We start from the raw sequence: 23482 nt of genomic DNA, 5'->3' as shown, positions 1-23482 counted from the left end.
ATCCAGGAGTCTCAGGTCCTCTTGGTCAGGTCTGCTCTCTGTTCCAAGAATAAGAACTAATCATGGAAAAGCAGCGTTTAGCTATTATGCCCCGACAATCTGGAACAAACTACCCGAATCGTGCACGTCCGCTGAAACACTTCCTATTTTCAAATACAGACTAAAAACATATCTATTTGCCGCTGCTTTTAATTGAGCTGTTTGTAAAGCACTTTGAATTGTCGCGTGCTGAAAGGTGCTGTAAAAATACAATTGCCTTGCCTTGCCTTAATCCATGACAAACTAGAGTTGAGGCGGAGTCGCAGTCTTACACGCTTCTCTGCGCTCTCTCCAATAAAATACCCAATATTAATTGTGTGTGTGTCTGCCCAAGGACAATTAAAGGTAAACCTAATAGAGGTGTCATACATAATAACCTAATAAAAGTAAGTGTAACAACTACTACAGTGCAACAAAACAGGAAGATTAAAAGTGGACTCTTAAACATAAGATCTCTAGCATCTAAAGCAATATTGGTAAATTATTTAATATCAGATTATAATATTGATATATGCTGTCTCACTGAAACTTGGTTGAGACATGTCAGCATAAATGAGGCCACTCCACCCAGCCATATCAATACTCATATTGCCCGAGGCAGTAACTTTTGAAGTACTGTTACTAGACTACAAAGCATTAGTCAAAAGCTCCTACAGCAGAAACCTATCTGTTAGTGCTATAGCCAAATTGAAGGAAGAGATTCCGCCAATACTTAACTCGATAGCATGTCTGCATGTAAGGGAGGAAACTAATACAAATTGATCATGTTGATGATAGTGCTACAGATGCCCTGCGAATATTAGACTCTGTTGCTCCTTTGAAAAAGAAGAAAATAAAACAACATAGACAGATAGCTCCATGGCATAATGCCGAAACCCGCAAAATAAAGCAAAAGTCGAGACAACTTGAAAGGATATGGCGTTCCACTAAACTTGAAGAATCTCGTTTAATGTGGCACATTACTCTCAATGAATATAAGAAAGCACTGCGTAAAGCGAGAGCAGCCTACTACTCTTCATTAATAGATGAGAATAAGAATAATGCAAGATTTATTTTCAGCACTGTAGCTAGGCTGACAGAGAGCCACAGCTCGATTGAGCTTTCTATTCCCATAGCACTCAGTAGTAATGATTTTATGTGCTTTTTTAATGATAGAATTGTTACTCTTAGAAACAAACCTCCTTCCTTTGACCAGTATAGTGTTATCAACAGCTCCCAGAAACGTAAGTTCTAATATTACACTAGATAGTAAATTAGAATGCTTTTCATTACATTACATTACATTGCATTTAGCTGACGTTTGAATCCAAAGCAATTTACAATAAGTGCGTTCGACCAACAAAATATAACTTGAAGAAAACAGAATCATATAAGTACACATAGGCGTAATTTCCACTGGGGACATGTCCCCCCCACTTTTCAAAATCCCATTTGTGTCCCCCCCACTTTTTAAATGTGTTTATTATTATTTGTTACGCAAGCGGTCATCGTCACGGAGGAGCGTCTTTGTGTGTGTGGCACGAGTGCATCTTGTGAGAGAGAGATAGAAAGAGAGAGAGACAGAGAGAGAGAGACATAGAGAGTTACGGGGTTTGTTGTTAGCATTTGGTGCTAGCTCGGAGCTAACGGAGATTAGTAGCTGTTTCAACAATAAGGAGAGGGAGAGCTCTTTCCTGTCGGACTTTGAGAGACTGAAAGAGAGAGAGAGAAATAGAGACAGAGAGAGAGACTGAGAGTTACGTGGGTTGTTGTTAGCATTTGGTGCTAGCTTGGAGCTAACGGAGATTAGAAGCTGTTTCAACAATAAGGAGGGGGAGAGTCCTCTCCTGTCGGACTGAGAGAGATAACGTCAGCTCAGGGAGGTAAAGGACTCTGAGTGATTAGGTTGGAAACTTTAGTCTAAGTTATCTCAGTGGGTCTCAAACGGTTTGGTCATCTATGTAAACAAATATTTCCATCTAATATTAGTTGTATATAAAATAAGTTAAGAAATCCTTCCAATGTGAACTATAGGTCAGTACAAAAATTTAAAACACAGTTTGAAAGGGGAGTGATTAGTCAAATATGCATAAATAAAAAGAAAGAATGCAGACTAGGTAAGATAAAGATAGGAGAGAGGAGTTTATCAATGATTTGTTATTGGTTGTGAGCATATTCTAATGGTTTTTTGATTATTGAAATAACTATACAGTTCTGTTTCATATGAGTTGAGAGCTGTATCCATAAATCTCTTAATTTGTGCACCAGATTGATGCATTCAACTTCAATTTAAAGAAAAAAATCTTCCCGGGGGTGAATGGACCTCCCTAGAGGATGTGAGGTCATCACAAATAACACAGGCTCACATGGATAGGATACTAGATAAGTGTGCACACTCATTATATACACTACACATTTTTCTTGGATTTGTTAACAATATAGTCCCTAATATATTTGTAGAAAGGCAGGAAATGGAATTAAATTGAGAAAATGTTTCATTGTGGAGGACCCCCTGTTTTGTGTGTCCCCCACTTTTCAAACCAAAGTTACACCCTTGTAAGTACATCAGGTTTCATAGAGCTAAAACATTTCAAGTGCTACTCAACTGGCTTTAGATAAGCCAGTCCTTTATTAGTATATAAGTGCTTTGTTAATAATTCTATCGCTCGAAGTGGAGTCGAAAGAGGTGAGTTTTCAGTCTGCGCCGGAAGATGTGTAAGCTTTCTGCTGTCCTGATTTCAATGGGGAGCTCATTCCACCATTTTGGAGCCAGGATAGCAAACCCACGTGTTTTTGTTGATGGGAACTTGGGTCCCCCTCGCAGTGCGGGTGCAGCGAGCCGTTTGGCTGATGCAGAGCGGAGTGCACGCGCTGGGGTGTATGGTTTAACCATGTCCTGGATGTAGGAAGGGCCAGATCCATTCGCAGCATGGTACGCAAGTACCAGTGTCTTGAAGTGGATTCTAGCAGTTACCGGAAGCCAGTGAAGGGAGCGAAGGAGCGGCGTGGTGTGGGAGAATTTAGGAAGGTTGAAGACCAGACGAGCAGCTGCATTGTGGATGAGCTGCAGAGGTCGGATGGCACATGCAGGTAGACCAGCCAGGAGGGAGTTGCAGTAGTCTAGGCGTGCATTTTCAACCAAAAACCTTGAACAATTAAATTCAATGATTCTCTCTTCCAAACCATCAACGTGTAGCTTAGACCCAATTCCAACTAAGCTGTAAAAGGAACTTTTTCCATTAATTAACACTTCTTTATTAAATATTATGAATATCAAATCAAATCAGGTTTTATTTATATAGCACATTTTAAAAACGATTTTTGGTCGAGCCAAAGTGCTGTACATGCAAATAATAAATAACACATTACTACAGTCGTAACAGAAGACAATAAATTACAACAGCAAATATAAAAATCAAACACAGGGAAATGTCATGAGTCGTGCTCCGCTCTGACTAGAAGGCCAGGGAGAAGAAGTGAGTTTTTAGTGTTGATTTAAAAACCCCTAGGATCTGGGCCGACCTCACATGGAGGGGCAGAGTGTTCCAGAGCCTAGGGCCAGCTGCTGCGAAGGTTCGGTGCCCTCGGGTTTTGAGCCTGGTCTTGGGCACTACCAGCAGCAGCTGGTCAGCCGACCTTAAAGCTCTGGCTGGGGTGTGGCGATGGAGGAGTTCTGCTATATAGGCCGGAGCCAGTCCATTTAGTGCTTTAAAAACAAATGAAAGGAGTTTAAAATCAATTCTGAACCGAATTGGAAGCCAGTGCAGTGAGGCCAGAATTGGGGTGATGTGGTTATGCTTTTTGTGGCCAGTGAGCGTTCTGCACTAGCTGCAGGCGTCTAATTGAGGCCTGGTCCATACCCACGTATAGGGCGTTGCAATAATCCAACCTTGTGGTTGCAAAGGCGTTAATAACCCTTTCCAGATCTTTAAAAGATAAAAACGACTTGGTCTTAGCCAATAGTCATATTTAAAAAAAGCAGGTTTTGACTACGGTGCTGACCTGCTTATCAAATTTAAAAGCGCTATTGAAGGTCACTCCAAGGTTCGTGACAGAGGAGAGGATGTTTTTATTGAGGGAGCCCAGAATATCAACCGGAGAGGCTGGAGGTTGGGGTCCAAAAAAGATGACCTCGGTCTTGCTCTCGTTGAGGTTTTTAATTTTTTTAATATTTTAATTTATTCTACTAAAATCATACAAAAACGTATAATTCATACACATAAATGAACAAAATTAGTAGAAGCGGGAGGGCTGAAGCATAGCTTATGGGGAGTAGCTCTCCCGTGCATCATCATTAGCATCAATATAATAATAATGGCATGTATTTCATCAAAAACTTATAGAAATTAAGGAGTACAAAGAAACGAAGAAAACCAATGAAAACTGGAAAAAAAACAAATAAATAAAACAAAAATTAGGGCAAGAAAAAAGCGAATACATATATAAGCAATACTGGGAATATCCAATACCTGTTAGCTGGAGTAATCTGCAAATATAATTGTTTTTACTTTAGTTTTGAATTGTTGATGACTTGTAGTACTTAAAAGGTCTGGGTGAAGTCCATTCCACGTTTTAACTCTGATTATGGATAAGCTGTGTGATTTGATGGTTGTTCTACAGGGCTTGCTATACAACCAGTTAGGATGCCTGGTTGGGTATTTCATGACTGTGGCTTGGAACTGCTTTTGAATGTTAGTAGGCATTTTATTATGGAAAATGTTGTGCATAATCAGTACTGTTTTAAGCTTAACTATATCAACACATTTGAATAGATTGCGTTTTTTAAATATGGGAGTTGTGTGTTCATATTTACCAACACCACAGACGATTCGTAATACTTTTTTTTTAGATGTTATTATTTTTTGTAGATTTGTTGAGTATGTGTTTCCCCATATTTCGGAGCAGTAATAAAGGTAAGGGAGAAATAGACTGTTATAAAGAGTTCTGAGTATTTTTTCCTCGAGAATGTTCTTAGTACGATACAAAATACCTATTGTTTTTGACAGTTTAGTTTGTACATAATTTATATGGTGCTTCCAGTTGAGTTTTTCATCAACAATGAGTCCTAAGAATTGACATTCACCAACTTTCTCAATCTCAGTATTGCAAATCCGTATAATACAGTCATTTCTACTCTCAGACTTTGTATTGAATAACATGTAATTTGTTTTGGCCACATTAAGAGATAATTTATTAACTGCAAACCAGTTACATAGTATTTCTAATTCTGCATTAACAATTTTAACAAGATCACCAAGATTATGATGGGAGCAGAGAATGATGGTATCATCGGCAAACAAAATGAATTTTAACATGTCGGAGGTGTTGATAATGTCATTAATATAAATCAGCAACAGTTTTGTACCTAAAATTTATCCTTGAGGGACTCCACATGTTATAGGAAGATTGTTTGATTTCGCCTCGTCTATATCCACATATTGTAGCCTATTTATCAGATAACTCTTGACCCATTCTTTGGCTTGACCCCTTATGCCATTGAATGTTCCAATTTGTGTAGCAGTATGGTATGGTTGACAGTATCAAAAGCCTTTTTAAGGTCAATGAATATACCAGCTGTAGTCATTTTTTTCTCAATGTTGTTGTTAATGTCTTCAACCAGTTAAATTACTGCTGAAGAAGTAGAGTGATTTTTCTGTAATCCATATTGGCTGGGGCATAGTATATTACATTTGCTGAGGAATGACTCCAGATGGTTGTTAAAGAGTTTTTCCAGGATTTTTGAGAATTGTGGTAGCAAAGAAATGGGTCTATAATTATTAAAACTAGATTTATCACCAGATTTGGAAACCGGAATCACCTTCGCGATTTTCATTTCATTGGGAAAAATACCTTGTTGGAACGATTTATTGCATATATTTACTAGGGGGGCTACAATGTTTGGTGCAACTTGTTCAACAATATTCATACTAAGTCCTAAATAATCTTTGGACTTTTTACTGTGTTAAGAATTATCAATATCAAGCAGTTCATTTTCTGTAATTGGGTTCAGGAACATACTCTGTTGGTTGCTGTTTTTCAGAAAATCATCCACTTTAGATGAAGTTGGGCTGATTTTACTCGCCAGATTGTGGCCAATTTCAGTAAAGAACTCATTAAAGCTATTTGCAACATCCGTTGGGGTTTTTCCTTCGGTTTGGAATTTCTTGAATTCATTTCTGTTGTCAGTTCTTTTCTTCTTAATTATGCTATTTATTACCTTCCAAGTGGTTTTCATATCTCCTATGGCATTTTCAAATTGTTCAGAGAAGTATCGTTTTTCACAGTTTCTAAGGAGTGTAGTCAATTTGTTTTTATACAATTTATAACGACTTTCATCTTCAGTACTTTTACTTTTCAAAAATGTCCTATAGAGTGCATTTTTTTTACAGCAAGCATTTTTCAGTCCACAAGTGAACCAGGGTTTTGAGTCATTATTATTCCTGTTGCCAATCTTAATTTTAATATATGGACAACATTCGTTCATGTTTTGCATGAAAATCCTTACAAACTCATTATAGGGTTTGTTTACATCTTGAATCTCAAATACTTCTTGCCATTTTTCATTTTTTAAATTAATATTTTATTTATTTAGTGAACTGTCATTTAATGTCCGCTTAGTTATGTATGTCTTTTGTTCTTTGTTATTTACAGGTTCTTTTCCGCAAATTGTGAATATTGGCAGGTGATCACTGACATCAGTGATGAGGTCCCCACTATGATGTTCCGTTACAAGGACGTTAGTGAACATTTTATCAATTAACGTTTCAGTAGTGCTAGTTAACCTGGTTGGTTTGGTTATTAGAGGGAGAAGCCCGAGTGAAGAAAACATATCCATGAAGTGTCTCGCCTGTTGGAGCGAGTTGTATTTTAATAAATTAAAGGTTGAGGAAATGTTTTCTCAGCCAGGATTTTATCTCTGTCAAGCAGTCCATCAACTGCTGTAATGAGTTGACATTAGAATTGAGAGTCAGATAGATCTGTACATCATCAGCGTAACAATGGAAGGGGATGTTGTGTTTTGTGAGAATTTAACCTAGGAGCAGTATGTACAGTAGAAAAAGGATGGGGCCCAGAATAGAGCCTTGGGGAACCCCACAGGTAAGAGGGGCTTTAGCAGAGGAGAAGGCAGCTGTCAGGTCTAACAGCACCAGGACAGCTGGGCTACCTGAGTCGGCGGCTAGGAGCAGATCATTAACAAATCTTAAAAGGGCTGTTTCAGTGATGTGCATGGCTTTGAAGCCAGACTGAAACTTTTCATGGATGCCATGCGTGATTAAAAAAGACTGCAGCTGGATATAGACTACTCGCTCCAGGACTTTAGATAAAAATGGTAGCTGGGAGATGGGCCTAAAATTTGCGAAAAATGGAGGTGTCAAGATTTTTATTTTTAAGTAGTGGCTGCACCACGGCTTGTTTGAGGGTAGCTGGGACACATCCTGAGCTAAGAGAGTTGTTTAGTAATGTTTAGTAGTAATAAAATACTTTCTCCGACTGATTTGAAAACATCTCTGAGAAGGCGAGAGGGAATGCTGTTTAAGGTGCAGTTTGTCGGCCGCAGGTGCTTGACTACATCCGAGAGAGAAGAGAGGGATACAGGCTCAAAGTGGTCGAGGACAGCAGGGCACAGAAAAGGAGCAGGATCTGGGGTAGCACTAGTGTGGGCTAGCCTAAGAGCAGATACAAAATGTAAGAAACTTATCACAGAGAGTAGTCGATGGCACAATTGAAGAAATATCACAGGGATTAATGATCGAGTTGAGGACACAAAGAACCTGAGGTTTATGGCTGTTTTGGGAGATTAACAGAGAAATGTGCTCTATTTTGGCTGTTTTGACTGCCGTCTGGTAGTCGGAAAGGCAAGTCTGTCAATACCTGTGTACTCTCATGTTCCGAATAACCCAGCTTCCCCCAAATTTCTTTTTGGTGTCTACAGGACTGTCTCAGAAAATTAGAATATTGTGATAAAGTTCTTTATTTTCTGTAATGCAATTAAAAAAACAAAAATGTCATACATTCTGGATTCATTACAAATCAACTGAAATATTGCAAGCCTTTTATTATTTTAATATTGCTGATTATGGCATACAGCTTAAGAAAACTCAAAAATCCTATCTCAAAAAATTAGAATAGTTCCTCAGACCAAGTAAAAAAAAAAGATTTATAACAGCAAAACACAATCAAACATTTGAAAATGTCCATTAATGCACTCAGTACTTGGTTGGGAATCCTTTTGCACGGATTACTGCATCAATGCGGCGTGGCATGGAGGCAATCAGCCTGTGGCATTGCTGAGGTGTTATGGATGCCCAGGATGCTTCAATAGCGGCCTTTAGCTCATTAGCATTGTTGGGTCTGGTGTCTTTCAGCTTCTTCTTCACAATACCCCACATATTCTCTATGGGGTTCAGGTCAGGGGAATTTGCAGGCCAATCGAGGACAGTAATGCCATGGTCAGTACACCAGTTACTGGTGGTTTTGGCACTGTGGGCAGGTGCCAGATCATGCTGGAAAATGAATTCCTCATCTCCATAGAGCTTTTCAGCAGACGGAAACATGTAGTGCTCTAAAATCTCTTGGTACACAGCTGCATTTACTCTGGGCTTGATGAAACACAGTGGACCAACACCAGCAGCTGACATGGCTCCCCAAACCATCGCTGACTGTGGGAACTTCATACTGGATTTCAAGCAACTTGGATTTTGCTCCTCTCCAGCCTTTCTCCAGACTCTGGCGCCTTGACTTCCAAATGAAATACAAAACTTGCTTTCATCTGAAAAGAGGACTTTGGACCACTGTGCAACTGTCCAGTGCTTCTTTTCCTTAGCCCAAGTCAGACGCCTCTTCCGTTGTCTTGAGTTCAGAAGTGGCTTGACCATGGGAATACGGCTATTGTAGCCCATTTCCCGGACACGTCTGTGAACAGTGACTTTTGATACCTGGACTCCAGCTTCAGTCCACTGTCTTTGAAGCTCCCCCAAATTCTGGAAGCGACTCTTCTTCACAATGCTGTTAAGGCTGCGGTCATCTCTCTTGGTTGTGCAGCGTTTCCTGCCACATTTCCCCCTTCCAACAGACTTTTTGTGGATGTGCTTTGAAACTGCACTCTGTGAACAGCTTGCTCTTTGAGAAATTTCTTTTTGTGTCTTACCCTCCTGATGGAGGGTGTCAATGACGGTCCTCTGGACAGCAGTCAGATCAGCAGTCTTCCCCATACTTGTGATTTAGTTTACTGAACCAAGCTGAGTGTTTTTCAAGGCTCAGGAAACCCTTGCAGGTGTTTCGAGTTAATTAGACGATTCAAGTGATTCGTTGAACACCCTACTAGTATACTTTTTCATGATATTCTAATATTTAGAGATAGGATATTTGAGTTTTCTTAAGCTGTATTCCATAATCAGCCATATTAAAATAATAAAAGGCTTGCAATATTTCAGTTGATTTGTAATGAATCCAGAATGTATGACATTTTTGTTTTTTTAATTGCATTACAGAAAATAAAGAACTTTATCACAATATTCTAATTTTCTGAGACAGTCCTGTATATCTACGCCGGGATCCTGAGTCGTGGCTGATCCTGTTGCTGCGGTCCTGAGTCCTGGATTTGAGTCCTGGACTTCGAGTTGAGGCTGAACCTATCAATGTGGTCCTGCCTGACTCTCATCATACTACTTCCCTGATGGCTCCCACAGGACTGTTGACATCCTCGTGGATTCATCTTCTTATTATAGACACATGCATTTCCAAACATTTGGTCAACCTATGCTGTAAAATGTATTATCTCTTTGATTTACACACGGCAACTATTGCACGTCTGTCCGTCCTGGGAGAGGGATCCCTCGTCTGTTGCTCTCCCTGAGGTTTTTCCCATTTTTCCCTTTAAACTGTGGGTTTTTCTCTGGCACTTTTTCCTTGTACGATGTGAGGGTCTAAGGACAGAGGGTGTCGTGTTGTCATACTGATATTCTGTACAAACTGTGAAGTCCACTGAGACAAATGTAACATTTGTGATATTGGGCTATATAAATAAACATTGATTGATTGATGTGATGACTACTTCCGTTCTTGCAAGGATAATAAATACATGTATCCTGATTATTGAGGCTCAAGCCGGTGACAAGTGATATTTTCCTAACAACGCCACCTGTAGTTTTGCAAAGAAAACGTACACATTCCAAGTTTGATTGGGATTAAAGACATTGTCCACTCTCCTCTAACATATTAGACATGAAGTCCAATGACATGAATTTGTTCTATCTGTATTTGTGCCCTTGGATTTATATAAATGTATTTTTTACCCGTTACAACCTTTCTGCAGGTATCCCACCAGGTGCAGGATGTGCATCTCCTGGCAGCTGTACAATTGATTCCTCTTAATTCAAATGAGCTAGCTACCATTGTTCATGTTGTTCATGTGCAGTATAACATATTAAGTAGACCTCTACAAAACAGGTAACATAATAAACATAGAGGATTTTTTTTATTCACCTCAGGTGGTGTATTTCACGGCTGTGTTCCCCTATGTGATGCTGGCCATCTTGCTGGTCAGGGGGTTGACGTTGCCGGGGGCCTGGCAGGGTGTGGTCTACTACCTGTATCCAGATCCTTCTCGCCTGGTAGACCTTCAGGTAGACCCTGCACAGTTTCACACCTACCTGAATTGAATTCACAAAAGTAGGTAGATGAAACAAGATCCTCCTGTGACTGATATAACGCTGATGACCTAAATACGTGTTTTTTAAATCTTTCTTCATGAGGTGTGGATGGAGGCTTGTGCCCAGGTCCTCTTCTCCTATGGCGTCGCATCAGGAACCCATATCACAATGAGCAGCTATAACAAAGTCACAAACAACTATTACAGGTTAGTCATGTGATCAGTAGCTCCATTAATATATTGGGAGCTTTTGTTGATTGGGTTTTTCTTTTCTTTGAGTATCTGCCACGTACTGGGTTATATAATAATGTATGACTTCTTTCAAACAATACTAAGAAATAGGGGATGAAGTGTAGCTTTGCTTTCTTTTGTAAATCTCAAATATGAAAACTAGAACTACCTTAAGATATAGATACATCTAGGGGCAATAAGAACATCAAAACTACCTAAGGACGGATTGTCCGCCCAACAACATAAAGTCTATTGCTGTCAGTACATTTTCTCACTGAGTTCTGCTCTACATGCTGTGCTTTGTGTTTGTGTATGCAGGGACAGTGTGTGGTTATGTGTGCTCAATAGTTGCACCAGCTTAGTTTCCGGGTTTGCAGTCTTCTCATGTCTCGGATTCATGGCCGAAAAACAGGCCATTCCCATCGAAAAGGTCGTCACATCAGGTACGATTTTCAAGTGCAAAGCTACCATCTCTCTCAGAATCAAAAGTACCCTCACAACAATTCAAATGTCTCTTCTGTCCTCGCAGGCCCGGGGCTAGCATTCATCGCTTTTCCTCAGGCTGTTGCCATGATGCCCGTGCCTCAGCTGTGGGCCGCCTGCTTCTTCATTATGCTCATTCTGTTGGGACTGGACACTGTGGTAAGATACACCAAAAACGGTTGGTGTCCTTCACATAGGATTAACTTAAGATATGCTGCAACTGTTTATGCTGTACCAGTGAACACACATGTAAAAACATTGGAGAATTTAATATTGGAGAATTTAATATTAATATAATATGATGGAAATGTAGTCGGTCAGTCAGTCGACCACTTTAATATACACTAAAATACTTTTAAAAACGATGGATGGATTGACATCAAACTCCACTTTCCAAAAATGATGAATTCCCTAACTTTCTTCTGACATATTTTTCTTTTAGTAAAAACGCACTACCTCTGACTTTTCATCCACTATCCGAATTGTAATTACTCTTTGGTTCAAGATGGACTCAATAGCTGACATTCCTAAACAACTCAGCTATACTTGTCGATAGACTCAGAATAAGCTTTCTGGGCCAGGGATTTGTTAGGCAAGGCAAGTGTATTTATATAGCACCTTTCACAACCCAGTCTCATCTCATTTCGTGTTCACCAACACGATTTTTTATCTATCGATTCGTGTTCACCAACACGATTTTTCCCTTTTTTTTCGTGTTGCACAGCACAATTTTAAAATCAATGTATTTCTACTGGTAATGTGTTTAGTGCCTGCAGCACGTCTTTTTCTCCGGTCGGGTCGTAGAAGACAGGAAGCTGTGTGGTTCATAAAAACATGTTCTTACCCAATATCAAGCCACAATTATTGCTTTTATTTAAAATCGTATAATTTCTGACTTTTGTTGCCGTCTGTGAGGAAAATAAATGGGGCTCAGAGCCTCAGAATACTGAAATCTGTATTTTTTAAATCTTTTTTTCCTTCTAATTTGTTATTCTTTTCAAAATAACACACTGTTATTTACTCACCAATAACACACAATTATTCTTGCTTTTATTTACTGGTTTGATTCCATAATCTCTGGCTTTTTTGGCAATTTAAAAACAATGATATAAAATGACTTTTAAAAACACTCATTTAAAAGCAAAGATAAAAAGCAAAGATAATAAAAGTTACAGTGCAGTTTAAGATATGAATATATCAATTAAAAGCAGCGGCAAAAATAAAAGTCTTCAGCCTGGATTTAAAAGTAGTAAGAGTTGCAGCGGACTGGCAGGTTTCTGGGACTTTGTTCCAGATATTTGGAGCATAATAACTGAACGCTGCTTCTCCATGTTTAGTTCTGACTCTGGGGACAGAAAGCTGACCAGTCTCTGAAGACCTGAGAGTTCTGGATGGTTCATAATTTAGCAGGAGGTCAGACGTTTATTTTGGGCCTACACCATTCAATGCTTTATAAACCAGCAGCAGTATTTTTGAAATAAATTCTTTGACACACAGGAAGCCAGTGTAAAGACTTCAGAATTGGAGTGATGTGATCTACTTTCTTAGTGTTAGTAAGGACTCGAGCAGCAGCGTTTCTGAATCAGCAGCTGCTTTCCAATAGATTTTTTAGTGAGACACCATTACTAGTATCTACTGAAGATAAAAGCATGGACAAGTTTTTCCAAATCCTGCTGTGACATTAGTCTTTTAATCCTAGATATGTTCTTTAGGTCAGGGGTTCCCAAAGTGGGGGTCGCGAGACCCCGAGTGGGGGTCGCGAAATGATTACAAAATAAAAATGGAAAATAAAAAAAATAAAAAAAAATAGATTCATTTAAAAAAAAAAAATTATTATTAATAATAACGTTTCATAGACATTTTCAGGGGCGGACTAGACATCTGTATAATTTCCCCAAAACGAGGCCCCTTTGACAATCCACTAGCGCAGTGTTTCTCAAACTTTTTCAAACCAAGGACCACGTACCCAATAAAAAACACTCATGGACCACCTAACTCCACAAATATCCAAAAACAATAGGCCTGCTTACCCATTCCAACAGTATATAACAAATTACAGCCTAATAATGACAGCTTAACCTTCTCTATATCGCCTCGTTCACACATTAAATCAACAATACAAATACAGTAGATTATACTACAATACTACAGATTGTATAAGCATTTAGTTCAAATGCGATTTAAAATCCTCATAGGTTTTACACCTCTTATTATGAAATTTAGACTACATTTATTATGTAGTATTATTTTAAACACGAGTTTATGTCCGAGCCAACAGACTCACAGATTGTTGGCTACTGAGAGATATGCAAAATACACCGCATGTAGTACGACACAAACCTCCGCTGTGGATTTCAAAACAAAATACAATAAAACTATGGTCGCAGGCCCAAATTTAACTCTCTGAGGCCTGCATGGTCTGTCTACAAAACAAAAATAAAAAAACGTTTATGCAGCCCCAACAACAGCCTCTGATCATCAACAGACTTCATGCAATGCTTCATTAGATGCATATATTAGATAATAATCTCTATCTCACTCCTAACACATCTAAATCTGTTTCAGCATGGATAAATGTTCATAAAATACATCCATTGTTTGTTCTATATGCTTCTTGAAATCCTAAAAAACATATCGTTTTTCTAGAACAGATTACAAATCGCCTGAAAATGGTACAAGCAAGTGGCAACATGCTTGACGGAGGTGTTGCGCTGGGCTATATCATGAAAGTGAAACTTAAGCTCGCTCCATTGCGGAGATATTCCCGCAAGAGTGCGGAAAACTGAAATTAATTCACTAGCTTTGTTTAATTGGAGAAAGTTCATCCAGTCATTGATTTGTTCAATGCACTTACTCAGTGTCTGAATTGGAGCATAGTCTCCTTGTGAAATGGTTGTGTAAATTTGGGTGTCATCCGCATAGCTATGGTAACTTATTTTGTAGTTTTTCATTATCTGAGCCAGTGGTAGCATGTAGATGTTAAAGAGAAGAGGCCCCAAGATGGAGCCTTGAGGAACCCCACATGTCATATTTGTCAACTCAGATGTGTATTTACCTATAGAAAAAAAGTTGTTTCTGCCCTTTAAGTAGGATTCGAAAACCAATTTAGAACTGTTGCCCAAAGTCCCACCCAGTCGGTCTAGGTAATATGTTGTTGTCAACAGTGTCAAACGCAGCACTGAGATTAAATAATACTAACACTGATCTTCTGCCTCTGTCTGTGTTTAACCTGTTAAACCCCAAGATCCCCGCCGGCGGGTACTTTTTTTTTTTTTTTTCACGACACTGTCACTGACACTCAGGGGATCTTAATATTTAAGAACCTATTAATGTGTTATACCAGATTAACGGGAATAATCTCAGCTAACTGACGATAGAAACCATTTTTACCAAAACAAAACACAAGTCTCATAAGAAGCATCTAAATGACCCCTGAGCGAAAAATGCTAACCTATTACTGCACCGATAATCACTCCTTGCTCCCTTATTACTTATCCTAGGTCAGGGGTCTGCAACCTTTTTGACCAAAAGAGCTAATTTTGCTCCTTTTTCCCAAAAATGTTTTTGTCTGGAGCCGCAAAACATATTTCATAGCTTGATAGCTAATAAAGTTGTATTTATTGTTATATCAGACAAAAACTACAGTTTTTTATTTATTAGGCTATTTATTAAATTATATAAAACTGTTAACCTCTACTAAGAAACAAAGAACTCCTATAAGGAGAATTAAAAATAATACACAGGCCTACTTTAAAATAAATTAAACACAGCACTTGGGGAGTCCTCTACACATTTGAAGGGAAAAAAATATTATTAAAATGGGCCCACTTTGAAATAAATAAAACATACAGCTGCACCCTAAAAAGAGTTAAAGGTAGAGTAGATAAGAATGGAGAAACCAGCTCGAGTGCGCTAGAATTTTAAAATACACAACCTCTTCCTTCAGACTTCCTTACAGAGCCCCTCCTCCAACACACACGAACGCGCACATGACCAATGAGGGCACGAGATAAGTTTGTGCACAGATGGAAGGCTGACAGGCAGGTAGGTCATCCAGTTACTTTAGCCGGGCCGGCTAAAATGATTGGTTGTGCTTTTTACAGCGCTACGGCTTCCAGAGATTAATTTGTGTATGTATTTATTGTCAAAGCATTTAATGTATTCATTGCTATCGGGACGTTAAGAGCATTCCATGGAATATAACAAAAAGTATTTTCTGAAATAAATTACATACCCCATTGAATTATGACTGAAGATCGTCAGCTGTCTTCCTCTCCCGTGTTGTTCCTCGATACGTAAAGGCTGCAGCACCGTTGACAACTTCTCTCTACATATCAAACATACCGGTAAACGGAAATCCTGTGTTCCTCCGGTACTTTTCTTTGATTTATCCATAGTTCGCTCATCAAGCCGGGGGTCAGGTTATTCGCCTCCAAGAAAAGGCGCTCGCGCGGGACCGTAGCAGGATGTGACGCATATTTTAGTTGACCTAATTAAAACCGTTTTGTTTTTTATTTATGTGTCACAGTATCACCTCAAAATACAAGATACGAAACATTTTCAACCATGCAACAAAATATAAATAGTCCTACAAATACTTTTATTTAATTTCCTTCTTATTTTTGTCTAAGCTCAAGGGAGCCAGAGCAGAGGGCTTAAAGGGCCGCATGCGGCCCGTGGGCCGCGGGTTGCCGACCCCTGTTCTAGGTGCACATCCAACACATCGTTTATGATCGCAAGGAGACAGAGAATCTAACAATGCCCACCTCAACACTGAAAGATACAAACTTGCGACGTTATCAACAAAAACGTACATAAAAACAAGTAGCGCTAGGTAGCCCACAACGCTAACATGGCTTACCTTCGTCTTTGTCTAGTCCAAACTGGTCTCCATTGGCATTAAAACGATAAAAACGATGCTGTAGTTAATCCAATGTGTCTGTGTCCTCTTTGAAAAGTTCTGATAATCCTTAAGCAATAAAACAGCTTTTCCGTTGCTTGATATTAGAGCAGGATGTTTCTCCCCTCTGCTGCAAGCTAGCATGCGCAGAGACGCCACCTTTTTTTTAACATGAGTGTGTGCGGGACGATTTCCCTTGGATTCCATTGGCTCTAAAGGTCAGAAAGAGATGTCACATGTCAAAATCGAACAAGGGGGGCCAGAGATATGGAAAATCCACCCAAATGGCCCCAGAAGAGGTTTTTTTTGCTAAATCTGTCTAAAAAGGCCAAATATCACTTGTTTTGCATCAATCTTGATACAATGTACTTATTATATGTTGTACTTTGGATTACTAAAGCTTTTAGTCAACTAACCCATCATCCAAGGTTAGTCTTCACTATAAGTACAAAATATCTTTTGGACAGACACTATAATTTACAGTTTTTTACCATGTTCAATCTGAATTTTCTTTTAAAATAAAAAAACATCTATATTGATTCTGACTTTTCTACATCCAACTCACAGGTTTATCATTACTTTGAGAAAAAAGATTATTAATTTAACCCTTTTAGAAGGGAAGATATGGTCATTTGTTCTGGGAATGTCATTTTCGAGCCTGAAACCTGAAAAACAGGCTTGGGGCCTAACAGGTTAAGTGGATGTCATTGAAGACCTTTACAAGAGCAGTCTCAGTGCTGTGGTTTGGACAAAAGCCTGACTGGAACACATCAAAACAGTTATTTAAATGCAAGAAGTTACTCAACTGTTGTAAAACCACTTTTCAATGATTTTACTTAGAAATGGGAGGTTTGATAAGGGCCTGTAATTGTTAATTACTGAAGCATCTAAATCACTGTGGAAAAAAAATTCTGAGTAAACATTTCCCAAGTATTTTCAGTCAAATATCGCTTTGTGGTTACCTCTTTTTGAACATTTTTGTGAACAGAAATAGATATCTCAAAGAGAACACAGGAATGATCAGAGTACAACATCAGTCACCACAACCTTAGAGATATTCAGACCCTTTGAGATAATTAAATCCAGAGTGTGCCCCTTATTGTGCGTGGGCTCCGTCACATACTGAGTCAGTCCATAGTTATCAAGAACACGAAACAATTCTTTACCCCTCTGTCCTGGGGGTTGTCAACAATGGATGTTAAAATCACCAACAATGACTAGACGGTCAAAGTCAATACACACTATAGACAGCAGTTCAGTAAAGTCATCAAAAAAGCTTGCACAGTATTTGGGTGGTCTATAGATATTTAGGAACAGAGCTCGAGAGGAGCATTTCAGCTGAAGGGCCACATATAAGAAAGAAGCAAAGTTCACATTGATGTCTTCCTGCATTGAATGGAATCATTGAACAAAATAGCAACTCCACCTCCTTTCTTATGCATTCTTTCCTGACTCATAAAACTAAAGTTGGGAAGGGTTGATTAAATAAGAACAGCTGCACTGTTATTTTGTTCAATCCAAGTTTCCGTTAAAAACATAAAATCGAGATTGTGCACAGTGATAAAATCATTGATTAAAAATGTTTTTCCTGCCAAAGACCTGACATTTAATAAAGCTGGTTTAAGTTTGTTAAATACACTATCTGTCAGATTTTTTGTGACGAGCTGTGGCTGACATGGAATCATTGCTAAATTTGATAAACTCACACAAACGTTTGAGCGCTTCCTGTTTCTAAGCTGATTCACCGCTCTCAATCTATTACCTATCAACACAGATATCGGCAAAGCTACTGGCAGGCAGGGCCCTGGCATGTCCTGGAAAGAGTTGAGAGTGCCATACGCCCTTGAGGCTGGACCCAGCACATATCAGTTAGAGTTTGCTGCGTTTTGTACACACACATTCTTATTAGGCTTCGGAGACCGTAGATGCTGTCTTGAAGGGGGGGGGAGGTGGTTGACGTAGACACAGTGATGAAGAAGGGGGAGATGGTGCTTCGGTGATTGTGGTGGTTGTCGTTGAGGGGCGGGGGTAAAGGACATGCTGGCAACCCTGCGTATCGCCTTCATGCGGTCATTGGTCTCCAGGAAGGATTTGGTGCCAACCCTCTGTATCTCCTTCATGTGGTCGAACTCCAGGAGGGTGGGCGAGGGTGAAAGGGTGAACGGAGAGTAAAGAGAGCTGGGGGGTGAAGGAAGAGTATCCTCAAAGGTAATAGGGGGGTTGAAGGGTGGTGGAGACTCCTCCATTTGTGTCATAGGTCTCCCATAATCAAGTCATTCCTCAGGTGGCTGCAGTGACACTTCTTCAAGGTTTTCTGAGTGATGTGTTGTGTCTTTCTCTTGTTTTGATTCCTCTTGTTGCTTGTCCTTGGCAGAGGGAACAGATTGATGACGCAGGCAGTTGAATATGTTCGATATAAACAATTTCACTCCTGACTTGTTCAGGCAAACTCCATCTGCCTTCAAAAGATGTCTGCGGTCCCAGAAAAAGTTAAAATTGTCAGTACAGGCAGTTGAAAGCCAGGTGTTCAGTGCAAACAATCTGCTGTATCTCTCCATTCCTCTTCTGACTGGCGCTAGAGGGCCACTGATGAACACCTCCGCATTTAGAGAGCTGACAGTTTCCAACAGACATTTAAATTATGTTGTCAGCACTTCTGACTGTTGTTTCACAACAGCATTTGTTCCAATGTGCATTACCACATTCTTCACAGTCGGATGTTCAGCCCAAATATGCATGATCTTCTCAGCCAAGTCAGAGACCATATCCTTGGGAAAACAGAGTACTTTGGTGTTGTTCTTACTACACAGACTTTTTACATCGCCCACAATCAGAGTTTCAGGCCCAGTCATTAGCTTTCCCTCTAGCCTTTTACTTTTGGAGTAGCTATTGGTCCTTACCCTGCTGTGTGAAGAGGACAGGTTATCCAGGTCTTCAGAAAGAGATCTCCGTTTCTGGGTCAGCGGAGCATATCTGTTCTGGATTGGCACACTTGGTGGTTTAGGAGGATTGTTTGTAGTTCTCCCTTTAGCAGCTGTCCACGGCTGTTTCCTTGTATGAATAGGGGTTGAAGAGGCGCTCTTCCTGGGTGATAACAATGCAGGCCAGCCGGTCGCATCACAGATTTCAGAGCGCTGGGCTCTGCCTATTATTCGTCTTCCCAAATCCCATGGATTAGCATGCCTTTGTCCATTATTTTGCAACACTGGTAAAGTGGCGTCATTCCAACCTAGTCCATTCAATTAACACGTTAACTTCCAACCGTTGCATTTTCATTTCCAACACGGCCATCTTCTGTAGAAGTTTGTGGAAGTCACCTGTAGAGAACATTTTGCTGCTAACTAGCTTAAGCTAAATAGCAGAGGTGTGGACTCAAGTCACATGACCTGGTCTCGAGTCAGACTTGAGTCACCAATTTGATGACTTTTGACTTGACTTGACAAAATCACAAAACCCTTGCGACTCGACTTGGACTTGAACACCAATGACTCGGGACTTGACTTGGACTTAAGCCTTCTGACTTGAGGTGACTTGATACTTTAATTCAGGGGTCTCCAACACGCCGATCGCGAGATGCCGCTAGAAGAGCAGACTCCAGTCGGGGGGAGCAGAATCTTCTACCGCTCCTACTCTTGCTGTGAATGCATGCAGGCAGGGGCGGGACTTTATTTTGCCGAGCCACCATGCGGCCAATCATATGCGGGGACACACTAGGATCATACCATTATGTGAAAGAAGGGTGGGGGGCAGATGCCCCAAAGACAGCAGGTGTAGTGGTACAGGCCAGCTACACAGAGCGTCAGAGAGACGGGGAGCCGGATTTAAATGCAAGCTCGTTGGAAAAAGTCAAGAAATTAGCGAAAACTGAAAGAAGAAGCAGCATCTGGCTGCATTTCAATGATATTGGAGAAAGCAAAGCCGAGTGCAAGATTTGTAAAATGAAAATAACCTTCAGAGCAGGTTTTTTTTTTTTTGGTAACCACTCAGGATTTATTGTCAGAGGTGGGAGAAGTTCAGGTCTTGTACTTGAGTAAAATTACCTGAGTGTACAATAAAAAGTCCTGAATTCAAAATGTTACTCAAGTAACAGTAGAAAAGTATTATCATCAAAATATAGTTAAAGTACCACCTGCAGAGGGATCTAGATTCAGGTGTTCTTTTCTCCATAGAGACCGCCTCGCTGCACATTATCCCTTGCATAAAGATAGATTGTGGGTCCCTTATAATATGTTGTACACAGTGGAAATAATCATTCTGGTCACCTCAACATCAGGGATCTTATACATTAAACTCCTTCTGAATCAAACCGTCACGGTAGCCTTACCTTACTGATCCCTCTTAAAATAGAAGAAAAACACGTTGCTTTACCAGCAGAGAGAAAATTGATTATTAATTTGACTAATAAATAGCAGTTTGATTATTAAGTATTATTCTGTTGATCAATGTCATTACATTTGGTGAAAAGCACATGATGACTTGTTAAAGACTCGTTTTGTCAAAGTTTAGGACTTGGACTTGACTTGAACTTGCCCATCCTGACTTGAGACTTGACTTGGACTTGAGACTTGACTCGGACTTGAGCGTAAAGACTTGAGACTTGACTCGGACTTGCAAAACAATGACTTGGTCCCACCTCTGCTAAATAGCATGCAGTACCAGGCTTTAGCTGTTGCTTGGCCACGCTGCTGTAAGACTGAGGTAGTCGTACAAATATTGAAATATGGCTGAAACCCTCCATCTATTTACGAAGAATAACTGTCCCAGTGATAAGTTAATGTCCGGGAGCTGCTGCTCGAAGTTTTCAGAAAAGAAAAATAGGAAAATCAGCATACAAAAGTAAGCAGAGGCAAGAGCAAACATAAAAGCGTCTGCACTGTAAGAAAGCAGGAAGCACTCTTGTTGTAAACATACAAGGAAGTGTTTTTCCGCTCTAAAGGTACATTCACAAAAAATGCGATGCGATTTTTTCGTGTGTCACGATTGCATGTAAAGTCTATGCAAAGACGCGGGTAGACTGCAGTGGCGCGAATGGCGCGTCATTGGCGAAAGTTAAAATATTTCAACGCGAGCGAAAAATGTGCGCGATGCTCTCTCGCAAAAAGCCAATCAGCGTTCAGAATCTCTGACTCTCGTCACTGACGTTGAATCATAAAACCAAAACAGCAGCCTTTGGCTCTGGGTGACAGCACACAGGGCTCACATCTCCTCATATCTGTTCAGAAACTGGAGAGAAGTTATTAATGTACAAATCACAGAATGTCTATGGCATGGTGAATACAGTCGCTGCTTTATTCATTTCTGTAGGCCCCGCCTCCTCACCCGGGCGTCTTGTTGGAGTGACGTGACTATACACAACTGACAGACTTGGTCAAACTTCTGCAAGTAAAGCGATGCGTGCGATGTGAATGCACCATCAGGCTTGTCGTTTAAAAGTAGTCTTAGTGTTCATCCAAAATAATCCAATGACAATAGTCTAACTAATTAAGTTTTCTCAAGGAAGGTTGCTTCAGAGGGAAGCTTATTCTCATGTGGGCCACTCCTGCAGCTCTCCGTTGAGATTAGTCTCCCTGATACCCCTTTCCCGCCGAACTGGTTCCAGGGCCAGTTTGGAGCTAGTGCCTGATTGCGAATCAATTCTTAGCCATTTTTCAGCAACTTCACTGGAGCAAATGGTCCATGTGTCCTGTAGTTTTCTTAGAGCAATAGATGACCATTTCACATGACAGGCTCCATGTGTAACACATTCTTTGAACCAGAAATTGTGCGACATCATTTTCTTCTGGTTTCTGTGGGAGGGTTAGATTTGGAATGACCACATTTGCAAGACCCATTATCCCAAAAATACTTCTTGTCTTTGTGTCATTGGTAAGAACATTGAGAGTAAACCATGCATAACACCTAAGCTTCAATGCTGATTGTACCTCCAGCATTCAAATAAGGCCCCATACTTCCTAAATATTTTAGTTGAAATGAAACTTGCCATGTATGGAATGATAGTGAACACCCAGCTAGGCTCATTTTTTTTCTGTCTGCTTGTTTGTGTCAGTTTGCAGGTTTGGAAACGTTAACATCATCAATGATTGACATGTTCCCTGGACAGATGCGCAGACCTTGGCGCAGAGAAATTATCCTCGTAGTCTTCAGCTCTTTCACCTTCCTGTTACAGATCACTCTCACCACACAGGTACTAAACAGGCTGGCATTCCCCCTCCCAAACACATTGGCTAACATTTAGCATGTTCTCATATGGGATGAGTATTTAATTGACATTACCTCTTCTGTGTTACCCAGGGAGGAGTATACCAGTTCGAGCTGATTGATTACTATGGTGCCAATGGGATATGTGTGCTATTTGTGTCTTTGGTCCAGTGTGTGGCTGTTGGCTGGGCCTTCGGTAAGTGCTATATCCTGTTAAGCCAGAGAGACCCCGGTACCGGGGCACTGCCGCAACATCTTGCAGGAAACAGTGTCTGAGGGCATGTTCATTTAATAAACTATGATTGTTTAATATTCATGTAACGGGAAGAAACTCATCTAACTGATCATTTTAATTGCCTTTATTTCAAGGATAATATAGATAACTTGGACAAAACAGAAAACTCACCGGTGAACTCAGTCACAAACAAAAGACGAACCAACATTGAACACAGGAAGAGACTAAATACAGGGAGGGGTAATCACAAGACGATAAACAGCCGGGCAGGGGAGGAGAAACACAAGGGCGACAGGTGAACACAATCAGACAATTAGACACACCAGGGAAACTAACGACAGGGGAAAAACACAGGAAGAAGGACCAGACAATATACAAGGAGGAAAACATCCATAACCAGATATACAATGGGTGGAGGGGGTCTGGAGGACGGGTTTTGGGCTGACAGCCAAGGAGCACACCATGGACTCTGCCCTGCTCCCGGGCCGTCCGCCCGAGTCCCCCACCTTCGACTCTGCCTTGCCGGACGGCCCGGGGGCAAGGCAGAGTCCAAGGTGGGGATCTCGGGCGGACGGCCCGGGGGCAAAGCAGAAGCCGAGAAGGGGGACTCGGGCAAACGGCCCGGGGGCAAGGCAGAGTCCAAGGTGGGGGACTCGGGCGGATGGCCCGGGGGCAAGGCAGAGTCCAAGGTTGGGCGAAGGCCACAGCGTGCGAACTTAGGGGGCCGAGCATGAGGGCGAAGACCAGACAGCTCCGGAGGCCGGGC

The 23482-nt window shown here is 40.6% G+C and overlaps 1 protein-coding gene across 1 annotated transcript in view; it reads left to right on the top strand.

The window, feature by feature from the left end:
- LOC307016181 (sodium- and chloride-dependent betaine transporter-like) overlaps window positions 1-23482 on the top strand; it is a gene marked incomplete at its 5' end in the record, with an annotated part of 92434 nt that overhangs the window by 56501 nt on the left and 12451 nt on the right. Inside the window, 6 exons of the mRNA XM_079645218.1 lie at window positions 10509-10643; window positions 10773-10876; window positions 11219-11343; window positions 11430-11542; window positions 22330-22467; window positions 22575-22677. Of these exons, the coding sequence (XP_079501344.1) occupies window positions 10509-10643; window positions 10773-10876; window positions 11219-11343; window positions 11430-11542; window positions 22330-22467; window positions 22575-22677 (718 nt within the window). The remainder of the gene's footprint in view (window positions 1-10508; window positions 10644-10772; window positions 10877-11218; window positions 11344-11429; window positions 11543-22329; window positions 22468-22574; window positions 22678-23482) is intronic.

This window comes from Notothenia rossii (assembly GCF_949606895.1).
Source record: "Notothenia rossii genome assembly, chromosome: 8".
NCBI classification, from domain to species: Eukaryota; Metazoa; Chordata; class Actinopteri; order Perciformes; family Nototheniidae; genus Notothenia; species Notothenia rossii.
Note: the sequence above shows the minus strand (reverse complement) of the source record. Positions and strands in the feature narration are given on the sequence as shown.